The sequence below is a fragment of the Dryobates pubescens genome, chromosome 12 (genome assembly GCF_014839835.1).
Source record: "Dryobates pubescens isolate bDryPub1 chromosome 12, bDryPub1.pri, whole genome shotgun sequence".
Lineage (NCBI taxonomy): Eukaryota > Metazoa > Chordata > Aves > Piciformes > Picidae > Dryobates > Dryobates pubescens.
In genome coordinates, this window is record NC_071623.1 from 13,344,334 (window position 1) to 13,358,332 (window position 13,999).

The following is a 13,999-nucleotide window of genomic DNA, read 5'->3' on the forward strand; positions in this document are numbered from 1 at the left end:
CTTTGAATAACATCCAGCAAAGCAAGGCGCTGGTACAAATAGTGTTTCTAGGTGATGCAGTAATAATAACATTATAACAACACTATTACTACTGTTAAGGAGAACCAGGCTCACATATGTCAGTGGATACTGTTTAGCAATTCTTAAGCTAAGTTTCCAAGATAGGTTTATTTGTTCAATCTGTTTTCCTAAAGAAATGAGATAGGAGTTGAGGAAACAAATGGATTGCTGAAAAAAGAGACAGAGGCCAGGTTTTGTGAATTCAGTTGTATTTCAGGGTTAGTCCCGTGAGCTAGATTTTGCCTCTCATTAATATAATATATATAAAATAAAATATATATACATATGAAATATGCAAAATAATCTACCCATGTGGAAAGTAGAAAAATAAAATCTGGAGTTCTATTCCTCTGTCTTCTTTCTTCAGGTTCTGTTTCATCTGTTGGTGTTTTCCTTGCCCCTTCACACTGCCTGTCTTCTTTGCTCTTCTCCAGTTCAAATCTGACTTATAGATACTGATAGTACAGATTAGGGGTTGAGCTGCTGGAAAGCAGCTCCATGGAGGACCTTGGAGTCTTGTCAGGCAACAAATTATCCATGGGACAGCAATGTGCCCTTGTGGCCAAGAATGCAAATGGTATCCCGGGGTGCATTAAGAAAAGTGTGGCCAACAGGTCAAGGGAGGTTCCCCTCCCCTTCTACTCAGCCCTGGTGAGACCACATCTGAAGTATTGTGTTCAAGAGGGCAGAGAAACACTACAGAGTGTTCAACAGATGATTAAGGGACTGGAACATGTGTTATGATGAAAGGCTGAGAGACCTGGGGCTGTTTAGTATGGAGAAGACTGAGAGGGAATCTTATTAAAGTTTACAAATATCTGGCAGGTGTCAAAAAGAAGGGGCCAGTCTGTTCAGTAGTGCCCTGTGGCAGGACAAAGTGCAACAGATGCGAGCTGGAACACAGGAAGTTCCACCTGAACATGAGGAAAAACTTTACTGTAAGGGTGATGGAGCCCTGGAACAGGCTAACCAGACACATTGTGGACTCTCCTTTTGAGAGATGTGTATGTGACCTGCCCTAGGTTGTCCTGCTTTGGTAGGGGCATTGGACTTGATCTCCAGAGATTTCTTCCAACCTGTACCCCTGATTCTATGATTGCATGAAGAGTAAACATGATGTAAATTTTTATGAGATTCTTCAGTCCCTTGTTAGGCTCCAGTGGGTGAATGAATGAGGCTGGCAATATATACCACCAGTTCTATTTTCAGTTCCCCAACATCTGTTCAGTATCAAAAGACATCAGTACAGTTGTGGTAAAACACATGAATGGCAGTTCCATGTCTCTCTCAAGAGAAAGCGTCTTTAATAGTAGCAACACTGAAATTAGACGTGTGCCATATACATAGCTAAGCATGTGTACAAAAAGCTTGCTTTGATGAGACCCAACAGCTAATACTAAAACAACCAAAGTCAGAAGATGGGTGAGTGACTGTTGCATACACAGCTCACAGCTGCTGCCGGGACCTAATCCGTGAAGTCCCTGGAGGGAACTAAGAAGAGCATCTGGGGGTATCTGTGGTCTAGCAATCACAGCTTGCAGCCTCATGTTTCCCGGAGGCTACAACGGTTCAACAGAAAACTTGTTTCAAGAGGAATGGCAGAACCGTAACTGCTCCGTTTTGTTTTGTAAGAAAGTTACTGTTACGTGCGACCACGACTACTTCTAAGACTGCAGTTTAGCGTTTCCCATACCAGGGGCTGTGTTTGGCCGCTGCCTCGCCCCCTCGCCTTGTCAGCGTTCCTCCGCGCCCGGAGCGGCACTGTGCCGGGGCTCCGCCAGCCCCTGGGCAGCAGCTGCCCCGGCCACGAGCAGGCAGGCAGGGCGGCACCGGGCGCTTGTACCGACTGCTGTGAAAGGCGGCCGAGCGGGGCAGCGCTGGCGCCGGGGCAGCCTGACGGCCCTCTCCCACCCGCAGCCCAGCCCGGCCAGCCCGCGCGCTCCTTCCTTGGCGCTGGCGGCGCCCGAGCCGTAACGGGGCGGCCGGGGGAGCTTCGGCCGCTCGGTGCCAGGCGCAGCCCGCGCTCCCGCCTGAGCCACCGCAGGGCAGGGCTGCGCCAGGCCGAATCCCCGCCACAGCACGTCCCGGCCGCCGGGGGCCCTGCTCCCGGCTGCGTGTCTGCTGCCCGCCGGAACGTTACGAGCGCCTCACACACGGCAGCTGCCCGGGGAAGGCTCTCCCCGGGCCGAGCAGGCCGGCAAGATCCGGAGGGACAGCCCACCCCGTCCCCTCGCCGGAGCCGCTGCGGGGACCTCCGCTGCGGGGACCTCCGCCGCGTCTTCCCGCAGCGCCACCTGCCGCCGGCTTCGGCCCTCGACCGCAGGCGTGAGGGGGCCGCGGCGCCTTGGCTCCCATGCAGGAGCATAGCACCCAAAGACTTCAAAACCCTCAAAACGAGCGTCTGGGGAGGCTGTGCCTGCCTTGAAGTCCGGAGGTGCCAGCAACCAGTGTGTGCCCAAACGCTAACACAGCCGGTTCGGTATTTGCTGTCATGGAGCTGCTCTAACTGGGAAATGGGTGTAGGGTGGCAGTTGAAGAGTAAGCACCCAAGGTCCAGGGCAAAAGCTGAACTTGCCAAGATTGTATGGCCTAGATGAGATAAGTGAAAGGCAGGACAGGTGGATGCTGTATTCCTGCCTACTCCCAGCAGCAGAACTGCCTGTTCAGAGAAGTTTGTGTTTTCTTCATGTGGAGCAGTTTGTGAAGTATGAATTCCTTCAGGAAAAATACAAGGGAAAATTGAATTACAATTAATTTGCAATGATTTCCACAGAGATCAAAGGTGTGTGAAAAGGTAAGGGAGATCCTCCTGCTTGGTTATGAGGTTCAGAATGGACCCACTTGCTTTCTAAGTTCCTTCTCAAAGAGCAGTCTAGGTGTGGCTAGACCCACTCCTAGTCATAGAATCATAGAATCATAGAATTGTCAGGGTTGGAAGGGACCTCAAGGATCATCCAGTTCCAACCTCCCTGCCATGGGCAGGGACCCCTCACACTAGATCAGGTTGCTCAGAGCCACATCCAGCCTGGCCTTAAAAACCTCCAGGAATGAGGCTTCCACCATGCCCCTGGGCAACCTGTTCCAGTGTCTCACCACCCTCATGGGGAAGAACTTCTTCCTAACCTCCAATCTGAATCTACCCATTTCTAGTTTTGTTCCATTCCCCCTAGTCCTATCACTACCTGACACCCTAAAAAGTCCCTCCCCAGCTTTCTTGTAGGCCAGTTCAGATACTGGATGGCCACAATAAGGTCTCCCCTGAGCCTTCTCTTCTCCAGACTGAACAGCCCCAACTCCCTCAGTCTATCCCCATGGGAGAGGTGATCCAGCCCTCTAATCATCCTTGTGGCCCTTCTCTGGATGTGTTCCAGCACATCCAGGCTTGGTCAACAATTTATGCCTAAAGAATTATATATGTTTGTGGTTAAGGGATTATATGTGTTTAGGGCTAAAGGACTGTATGTATTCATGGTCAAAGTATCATAGGTGTTAACTTGATCCTTTCTGTCATTTAGCTAGCATTTCAGAGGTTATTCCCAATTCACTTAGCTCCTGTTCCGGTGTCCAGTGGTAGTACACCCTGAAGTTCAAACTGATCAGTCCAGGCATCTTGTGGTAGTTTGCTCTGAAGCTCAAATCCTAGGTGTCCTAAATCAGACTCTTAGGCATCAGATTTTATAAAATAAATGTTTGAATAGAGTGGTACAGCAGCAGGGGCACCTTGCCCAGGGGCTCTCCAGAAAGGGTCCCACAAAAAAAAAAACAACAAAAGGAAGGAGAAAAGGAAGGAAAAACCCAAACAACCAAATCCCTGGACAATTACACCCTTGCAGACTATCACTCAACCCTCATACAACAGTTTGGTCCCGCTTGGGTCTGAGGTCTTCTTGTTCCTCATTGGATCTGAAGAATTATTATTGTCTGGCATCTGACTTTTTGTTGAATTCCTTCACTGTCTCCAGCCAGACCATTATCTTGTCTAGTTGCACCTGCTGTTTATGGCTGTAGCCTTGAGGCCTCCTTATCTTCTGATTTATGCAGGTTCTGGAGGCCCTGTTTTGATTAAGTAGGTACATGTTCAGTAAATCCTAGTGGAAACGTCCAGCTTGTGGCCTAAGGCTTCAGCAGATGTAGCTACTCATGGTTAAGTAACTAAAGCTAAGCAAACAGTGTACTAAATCATGCAACATTGTAACTCTAAGTGATTCAGTCTGTATAAAGCCTACTCATTTAAGCTAAACAACTGATACCTATAAACGCCTGGACACCTCCCTGCTCAACAGGAGAGATGCTTGGTGTGCAGTCCAGCTGCTGCCCAGGGAGAATTCAAATTTGGATCATGCACTGATTTGACACTGATAAGAGATCTCATTGCTGGGGAGCAGCTTGTGTAGCCATGCTTCCTAGCAGAGAGCTCCAAGAAAGCTCACTTACACTGTTATATATTTATGGAATAAAGTGGCTGGCTCACAGACAAACTGCATACAGTGGGGAAAGTATGCACAAGACTCCCTGTACCCACAACTTAGTTTGTTCACTACTCCTTTGTGGGTTTCCTGGAGGAGTTCTTGGCCCAGCCATGGCTCAACACTTTACCTTCTTTGGAGTCAAGTGCACCCATCACAGACCCCAATAACTTGTTTACATGAGAGGGTTAAGCCTGACATAATGGTCAGTGAGGTGTGTTTCCACAACTGATCTCCTTTTCAATTCATTTTAGGTCAGACAGTAGGATGGGAGTTACAGGGGTGTTTGTGGTTCTCACTTGGGCACTATTCTGTTCCTTTTTAGAAAACTTTTACATAACAAAGCTGTTGTCACAGTGTATTTCCCGTGTCTTGAAACAGATGCTTGATGGAATGTGTTAGTAGTGATTCAAACTCACTGGAAAAGAAAAACCTCTCGATGGGTGTTTGGCTGCAGCCTTCCTTCCAGTGTGGGGTGAAGAGAGAAACCATTCCACCAACAAAACACTGCACAGACCCCTTACCTGGCATAGACTCAAAAGAGTAGAGTAGCTCACATGCCAGACAACATGAGCATGACTATAGCTTTGCAGCCACTTTGCAGCTGGGTTTATTGCCACATTTACAGAGTACCACATCTGAGCTCAGATACTCCCCAAGAGACAAACCAGTGCCAGCTTTGAGCTGAGAACGGCCTGCAGACACAAAGGCAGAACTTACTGGCTCAGGATGTTCTGATGCTGGGTGGGGGGAGTTGTGTGTGCAGGCTGGCTCCATGCCTGTGTCACACTGTGATTGTGCTAAAAATTCCCTGTCCAAATTAAACATGAACAGAACAACCTGCCACAAGACCCATCCCAACAGTCAGGTAGTACTGGCTTGCCTTTATCAGGGAAAACTCCTATTTTCTCTGTATGGCAGCTATTGTACTAATGCATATATAATTAATGTTCTCTCTTTTATGGTGTAATAAAATGCCAGTGCTCTGACATGCATGTCCAGCTCTCAACAGGATAGCTACATGTTGGGATTTCAGTGGCTTCTCTGAAATGCTGCAGATTGCATGAATCTAAATTGAACATACCAGCATTTGTACTGGAGTAATCCACCTTGATGCACTCCTCTGCAAACAGCTCTAGGGAAACCTGCTTAGCAGGAGGGGTTGGGTTAAATGATCCCCAGAGATCCCTTTGAACCACTACCATTCTGTGAGTCTGTGATAATGGGAAGGCAGTCAAGAAGTTATTAACAGACATCTGGCAGGTAATGAAAGGGAAAAGAAGGAATCTGCTCCCTTGCTTTGCCTTTCATGCTTGTTTGTTTAAATTAACAAAATCTGCATATGAGGAACAGATGTCTTTTGTTATGACATCATATACAGGAATGGATAGCTTCATATGTTCATATATTCATACCCTCCCATAAAGGAATGTGTGGGCTATACCTTAATGCAAACTTTTTGGGGAAACAAGTTAAAATAACCAGAATATGACACAGAATGAAAATTCCTAGAGTTTTGCATTAATATTTCTGAAGTGACAAAACTTGCATCAGCAAGACAAGCAATAAGAGGAAGAGGTCTGAGTAGACAAGAGGTGTAAGACATGAGATCAAGTTTGGGAACTAGTATTTGATGACATCTTGTTTCTAAAATCTACATACAACTTCCATACATTTCCCAAGTTCTCACTGTTGTATACAAGTGAAGGAGAGCAAAAGGAGTATTCTCCTCAGTTCCTATTTATATTGATCAAGAACAAGAGGCAAGAATACAACTAAGGCAAAACTTTATTATTTTTTTTTTTTGGTAGAAAGTAAAATGAAGCAGTCTTACAATTAGGCAAATTTTCTAGGGTTTCTTCAGCAGCAGAACTTTCAACACCCCTCATTAAACTGACAGTCTTATTCAGTGCACCTTGATTTCAAGTAAAGTAAAAATACCACAGGAGATTACAAGTGGCTACTTGGAGTATTTCTTTTGACCATGGCACCCAACTGCCCATTAAAGAGGGATAACAGACACTGCTATTTTTACTCAGTTCTTAAACCGTATCGATCATACCAACCTTTTTCCCACTTGCTACCCTACTTAATTTTTCCACTTTGCACAATCCAATGTTATCAGTGAAACTACTGCATTCTTGTCAGTTCCACAACTCAGCTTTTGGATGCTGGCACCTAGTTTAGAAATTGCTGTCTTAATCCAAATAACAACAAATGATTATACATTTGAAGGTCAGTACAACATATACATCTTCACGCTACAGTTGCCTGTCAAGCAAATGCAGTATTACAGTATTAATTTTACTTGCACTTAGGTAAAAAAGCAGAACTTTATTTGTCTGCAAAGCAAGAGATTTTGAATGGTATTGTGAAATACATGTACACATGTTCCTTCTGCAGTCTGACACTAGCTATATGTATACAACAGTTTAAGCAATGCAACGGGTTTTTTTAGCTTGTTTTTTTTTGTACAGGACACTTGCTACATGTCCCAATAGTCAGTTATCTGAAAAACAAAACAAATCAAAACAAAACTGCATAATAGTGCTTTTAAGACTTATTGGTTAAAATCAAAACCAGCCTTAACAGTAGCTGTTAGGTGGTTACCAGTCTCTTCCAAAGATATGCAGTAATAAAGAATAAAATAAAATCTATTCTCAAGCAGCATCTGAGAAAACAACTTAATTTAGCTGCCACTTAGTGGCAGCCATCACTTAGGCATTTTTGGTATTGATACATCTCTGTCATAGGATTTGTGCATTAATCAACAAAAACATAGGCCCCAATTCAGCAAATACTTGCATGTGTGCAAATGCTTTTCTTCCCCGTGGAATATTTCAAGTTATGACTCATAAGATGAGCAAAGTTAAGTAAATCTTTACAGGAGGGGAATTCTTAGTGCTTAAACCTGAACTGTGTTATTTCATAGGACTAAAATCCAATTCTAGACTTAGAGAACAAAGGAGACACTCCTATAAAGAACAGATATGTTGCTTTAAGACAAATGCTTTCAAAGCTAGCAAGAGCCTCTAGAAATGTGTGTGTATTCTCTCCATACACTTTGATCCTGCTTGGGAGTAATGCAAACCCAGCGTTGGTGCTTGGCTGCTGCATGAGAAATTAGTAAAGTCCTCATCACAGATTCTACACTTACGGAACAAAATCAAATTTAAGTATCTTCAGAATGTTTTCATATTTATAATGTTTGATGTCCAGCATATTTCCCTGGGTGACAACTATGTTCTTAATTCTGAAGATAAATTAGAATTCTGCTACAACTAGGTGTGTTTCACCTTTGTCCCAGGGAAGTCATTCTCTGCCTCCAGAGGAAAGCTTAACTGGATCATTGTAAATGTTCATGCTTGACTAAAACGTGATGCCCATGCAATGTCAAAAGCACCAGCACTCCGAGTGACAGTTAGCTTTGTTTAATCAACCAAGAAGCACCAGTATTGTTTAAAGTATGTCCACTTTGAATTGTATTCAGATTTGTTCCCAAATGCACCGCGATCCTGAGAGGTCTTGCTTGCCCTTTGCCCTTTCTTTTGATTTAATGTGTCTCCTTCCTCTTGAATACATCTTTGATATAAATTGTATTGATCTTTGTGGTATCTTCTCATTAACATAATTCTGAATGCTTAAATTACTTAAACTTTCTCTTTAGATAAATACATATATATATAATTAAATTTTTTGCTAGCTTTCAGATAATTTATGAGAACTGACTTAGACTGTACGCTCTCTGTATATAACTTCTGTATGCTCCTCATACAAAAACAAATAATGGTTTGAAATATTTAGCCATGTGTTTGGATGATTATTTTTTTAAAGGCTTCGGTGTTGCTCATATTTATCTTCCAGTAAGCTACAGGAGAATAGCAACAGCAAACACATTGACAATGCAGTTCATTGTTCGGTTTTCCCATCTCACTGTGCAGGTTCCTGGAGGAGAGGAGTACAAAATGAAAACAGAACACCAGCATCTTTACTACATTCACTTTATCACAGTGAAAATTACGTCAAATTAATAAGAATAACTCAGCTGTGATTTAAGGTGAGTATTATTATGTCATCTTGGCTATAATTAGACCACACTCCTCAAAAACATTTTCATTAACTTGTACACTGTTTACCACCTGAATTTTGTATGCTTAAGATGGTTTCCAGGAAACTTCCAAAAATCCTTCAAAAAAAATCTCATATTGAAACTGGCAAGATTGAATCAGACAAGAAATCTGAAAGCAAGACTGGACTGAATGCCTTCTAGTGTAATTTTTCCTCTTTCATTGTATCAATGCTTTACAGGCCAAGAAAACACATGGATTAAACTGCACTTGCTTACTTACCACCATTTTATGATCCTTCTATTTTTTTTTTTAACCTTGGTTGACTTTCTAATGTCATATCTATTTTAAAGTTAAATCTTGGTGTCCCCTTCTAAAAAGACCTGAGTCTGAGACAGACATAAGATAATTTAACCTTGGGGGAAAAAAAAATGCATTTAGATCTAGTTTGGAAGCAGGAAAAGCAATCTGAAGTCTGGCTGACAGTTAAGCAACCAAAACACAGACTGATGTTCAAACTGTTCCCCTTTGAAGCAGCACTGTTCCTTCAGAGCAGACAGACAGATATGTTTAAGACTGCCCTGTTAGGTTTGTGGCGAGCAAAGTTTTACTTTTCAACTGATCTATGGTTAAAATGAAGAGGATTAAATGTTTTGACTCGCTTCAGAACTAAGGAATTTCTACTCCTGCTTTGCATCATTTACAAAGCAATCACTTTTAACACAGGCAGGGACTGCTAACAAAATGTTTCTGCTGGGATTGTAAACAAGCATCCAATCCTGGAATGTACTGCAGTCACTTCTGCAGTCACTCTTGAAAATGTTCAACCTAACTATTGCAGCTGAGCAGGAACATTTCTTTTACTACAAGTTTTTGAGTGAGGAATCTTACCATCAGTTGTGGTATCCCAGAAGCATGAGCTTGCTGTGTGAAGACCAGCTCCACTTCTCTGCATCACTGCACAGGTTACTGCAAGATACAGTCATAAAATGAAGTCATTCATTGTCAGAGCAGAAGAGGTGAATCATTCAGTACTTCTGAACTCAAGTCTGCATTACATTTTAAAATGGCTGGCAGGTGGCATTCAACTAGGTCAAAACCTTTTTTGACAACCTCCTCACCCCCAGTGTTTTCCTCAAGAACTTGGTATTCATTTCATGATTGTTTTTACTTGCATAAAGCCAACAGCTCTAACAAAAATGCTTGCTAATAGGATTGTGGGTCTTATCTTTTAAACTACTTAGGCATGGATTGTGTCATGTGCACCTCAGAAAGGGATTGCAGGTGCTGTGTTCACAGGTACAGCAGAAGCTGCACTTGATGGGAGCTGTTTCCCAAAAGAAATGATTGACTGCCTTCTGAAACCACACTCCAGTAACATGCAGCATTTCTAGACTGACCTGCAACGGTCATAAAACCAGTGACAACCTGAGTCCTAGACTTCCAAAACAGAACAGCGTGCAAACACTCCAGAAAAGTGGGTAAAACTTCTACTTATTTCCCTTTCCTCTCCAAAGTATGCACATACTTTGCTTAAGAGACTGTATAACATGTCATCTCCTGTGATAAGTTCTGCCCACATGCTTAGCCCAGGTAAAACTGCCATGGCTTTCCCACAAGTATTACTAAAAATCTATACAATGGAAGGGTTCAGGTATCTGCTCTGCTTTATTTGCAGTGTGAAGCTTCCTACTGAATACAACACTGCATTCAAATGAACCTTAACAGACATTTAGTTACTGTGATTTGATAAAAATATGACTGTGATTTGGTAAAAATATGACTGCTTCTACTTACCAATGTACTTGTACGTTTTCCCAAGCTTTACCAGATGTGTCAGCGACTGTTCTACTATAGCAGCAGTCCACTGGTTGACTTTGTTGTGATTATAATCTGCCTTGCCTAAAACACTTTCTATGCACTAAAATAAAAGAAAATGAGACTTGCAATAAACATACTTCAAGTTGTAGGGGTTTAAAACGTCTTGCATAATCTGAGGAATTTTATCTGGCAATTGGATTACGTTAAATCACTTGAGCTCATCAGGTATCAGTTGCTGAATGGGAAGTAAAATGAGCCTTCTTGGAAACTTATTTTTAGTACATATTTACCACATTATTATATGGCAAAAAATGAGGCTCTGGCTGAACATTTCCTGTGGGAAAGACCTTAGCCATATGCTTTAAGTCTCAAGTGAAACAATCTATTTACCAGTGAAGATACTTGCACATCCCACTGCTCCCGACTGCCTACTCCAGCTTGGCTTTCAGAAGCTACTGTAAGAGGAATGGTACTACTCAAATCAACTACATCAGCTTGGGCTGGCCAACACTTCAGAGCCCGGGAGCAATACACCAAAATCTTCAGAGCAACATTCTTCAGTTAGAGCTGCACACCCCAGCTCAAAAGATGAGGAAGATACAAGTGTGAGAGATACCCAAGGGCTGTATCTTGCAATAGAAAAAGTATCTGAACTGCTTGAAAACTGCATGTTCTCTCACGGCTAGACAGGTCAATGCTTGCTTAAACTTAAGATGACTGTAACTTTTACACTGCATTCTCTGCTCCTAAGAAATTATGTGCTGATGGGTACTTCTTAAGGAATTTGTTAAGAAATAGATGCCTGAAAACAGCATGCAAAATAAAACCACAGTCTCCTCTGATTCAGTAAGAGGAATCCCACACACTGGCCACCAATAGGCTGTGTAAGAGACTTGTACCCCAGATCTTACAGAGCCAAATTAGTTCTTAGCAATGTACAAAGCTGAATAAAGGCTTCAATGGAAACAAAGATTTGCAAAACAGAAGAGAAGGCAGAAGAGGGACAAGAAGATCCCCCAGGGATTTTGGTCCTTGCAAAAAAGTACTCAGTGCTCCTCAGCACTGGTTAAGCTTTCAGTCAGAGGCCGGAACACTTGGCTTTACTCCCAGTGTCTGGAGACACTGTCATGCTGTATTTGGCCTTTCAAGGCGGGGACGATTATATAAAGGGTTGAATCGTTGTTTATCTAACATTTAAGAGCTTAGCTTGCTGTTGTGTACCGGGGCAGCTGTAAAAGTGCAGGTGGGAAAGGACCTGCCCCTCTGCAGGGATTTATTTCTCAAAATGGCATTTCCCTGCAAAACCTGACAGCATCTATATGCCACAGGCTCTTCATTAATCACCATCTAGTTCTTAGGTATTTCATTTAGAACACTAGGCTGGTGCCAGTTTGTTCTTTTTGTATAAAAACTGTTTTTCAAAAGCATTGCTAGGATAACTACCTCATGTGGTACAACCTCCTACTCAAGCCAAGGTAACTTCCAAGTTTGATCATGTTGCTCAAGGCCTTGTCCACTACAGTTTTAAAAATTCCTATGGATGCAGAGTGCACAAGCTCCTCCTGCAAGCTGTCTTTGGATAGAGCTGGTGGAGAGGGAGAATCGAGTGAATTTCCATTGCAGTTTGTGACTCCTGCACCTCATCTTTTTCCATTGTAAAGTGAATTCTGTCTCTCTTTTCTCTTATCTACATTCTCCTCTTTAGGTAGCTGAAGACAGCAATTAGATCAAGCTTAAAGCTGCTCCAAATGAAATTCTGTCTTTATTTGATATAAATAGCACTTTTACATAAGATGGAATTTGTATAGGATGGTCAACGAAAATAATTGCCTTCACTAGAGGGCAAGGTAAAGTAAAGCACGTCTTTGAAATGCAGCTGCAAGCTAAACCTACCTCCTTAACTATGTTGTGAGCCTCATCAGCGTTGAAGATCATCTGTAATAAAAATGAATTATTACTATTTCTGATAGAAAAGTAAACAAACTGTGCAGTTTTAAGGAACATGCAATGATCAGGCCTCATGTCTGGTTATCTGCATCATGCAGTATGTTAGTATAATTCTAAAATCTTACTTTTTTTTTTCCCCAGCACCATACACACCTTATTTAGTAGTGCTTTGCTAGTCACATTTGAGTGTACCCAAAAAGCTCAGGCCCCAGTGAGCTTGAAAACAGGTTCAATTTACACTTTCTTTAAAGGTTAAACTCCACCACTGTCTGTTTATCATGGGCATACTTTCCATGACAAGACGTTAAATGGCAAATATTTTGCACTGGGTCTCAATCCAGTTTTTACTGAAGTCACAAACGTACTAACCCATGCGTTACACAAGGTTTTGGAACTTTAGTATCAAGAAGACTGGATACCACAGTCATTACTTTACCCAAGTAACCTTCTTGAGTGCAGAAAAAGCTTGCAAGTTTTAGTGCCTCCTACTATCTGCTCAGTCGTACTCACTAGCATTTAGCTTGGCTTCCAAAGTCAACGTGAGATGTGCCACCGTGCCATCTGCCTTTTTGCAGCCATCAATTTCAAACACTTGGGCACAGACAGAAACCTCATGGACAATAATGTTTCTAGGGGTTTTGTTTGTTTGTTTGTTTTTTAAATGAAAACTGGTGGCTAAAGACCCGAAGTAAGTCCCCACGGGAAAGGAAAGGCTCTTCACCTCTGGCTGGTAGGGATCAGCCTTTAGCGCAGATCAGGCCCAGTGCTTCTTGGATTTTTTTCCAGGGGTGATTTACGAAAGATGGCCGCAGACTGACAGCTCCACAGCGGGCGGCAGCACCCCGCACACCGCTTCCGTTTTGCCTCGCAAGAACTTTTAGCTCTCAGAACTACCACAGGCCGGTAACAACCGAAGCCCCCGGCAAGCGGAGGGCAGCCCCAAGCCCCCCGAATGCACCCTACTCCACCCCGAGGCAGACCGCCAGGTACTGCACCGGCCCCGGGGGCACTCGAGAGGCAGGGAACGAAAGATGACTACGCATAGCTCACCTGTACAGCTACAGCCTTCAACCTGCCCGTCCCGCCCGGGGAACGGGCCCCGGCAGCGCTGCCAGCCCCGCGCCGGGCTCTCGGCCGGGCTCCTTCGGAGCGGTGGAGGCAGCGCAGGGCCCGGGGGCTGGGTGGCGGAGGACCTCGTACCCTGCCCGGGCATAGTCCACAGCCCCCCGTCCCATCGGAAAGCGACGGGTCCTACCTCATCGTTGTGGGGGTGAAAGTCGTCCATGGTCCTGGCGCGGGCGGCGGCTGTTCCGGCAGCGGAGGCGGTGGCGGCTGCGAGTCCTGCGCAGCTCCGCCTTCACCGGGCCGGGTGGAGCCTCCTGCGGCAGCGGCCGGCGGGCAGCGAGGGGGCGCTTGGTAGGCGACCGCTCTGGGGCGGAGGTGGCGGGGGCAAGGCTTTCGCGGGGTCAGTGGGTAGCTAGAGCTAGCCTTGCCGAGCCGAAAAGGAAACGCGTTGACCGCCTGCCGTCAAAGCCCATTTGGGCTGGCAGTGACCTCCTCCGGGCACCCAGGCCAGCGAGTCTGGGGACATCCCTCCGCCTCCCGCCGTGGCGGGTGCGGCGGTAGTGAGCGCTGCCG

The 13,999-nt window shown here is 44.4% G+C and overlaps 1 protein-coding gene across 1 annotated transcript; it reads right to left on the reverse strand.

Annotated features, from left to right (window-relative positions):
- Window positions 1-6,333: 6,333 nt before the first annotated feature.
- On the reverse strand, window positions 6,334-13,712 carry DYNLT3 (dynein light chain Tctex-type 3). Its single transcript, XM_054165982.1, has 5 exons — window positions 13,617-13,712; window positions 12,308-12,349; window positions 10,391-10,514; window positions 9,485-9,562; window positions 6,334-8,471 (listed from the first exon to the last, which is right to left on the reverse strand). The coding sequence occupies exons 1-5, from the start codon at window positions 13,644-13,646 to the stop codon at window positions 8,395-8,397; spliced, it is 351 nt and encodes a 116-aa protein (XP_054021957.1). The 5' UTR covers window positions 13,647-13,712; the 3' UTR covers window positions 6,334-8,394.
- Window positions 13,713-13,999: the final 287 nt, after the last annotated feature.

What these genes read in the sequence shown, in the direction of transcription:
- DYNLT3 (XM_054165982.1), bottom strand. Translation starts at nt 13,646, where the DNA reads ATGGACGACTTTCACCCCCACAACGATGAG. An exon ending in CTCACAACATAGTTAAGGAG is followed by an intron (nt 10,515 to 12,307) that starts GTAGGTTTAGCT and finishes CTTTTATTTTAG; the next exon opens with TGCATAGAAAGTGTTTTAGG. An exon ending in GAAAACGTACAAGTACATTG is followed by an intron (nt 9,563 to 10,390) that starts GTAAGTAGAAGC and finishes TGTATCTTGCAG; the next exon opens with TAACCTGTGCAGTGATGCAG.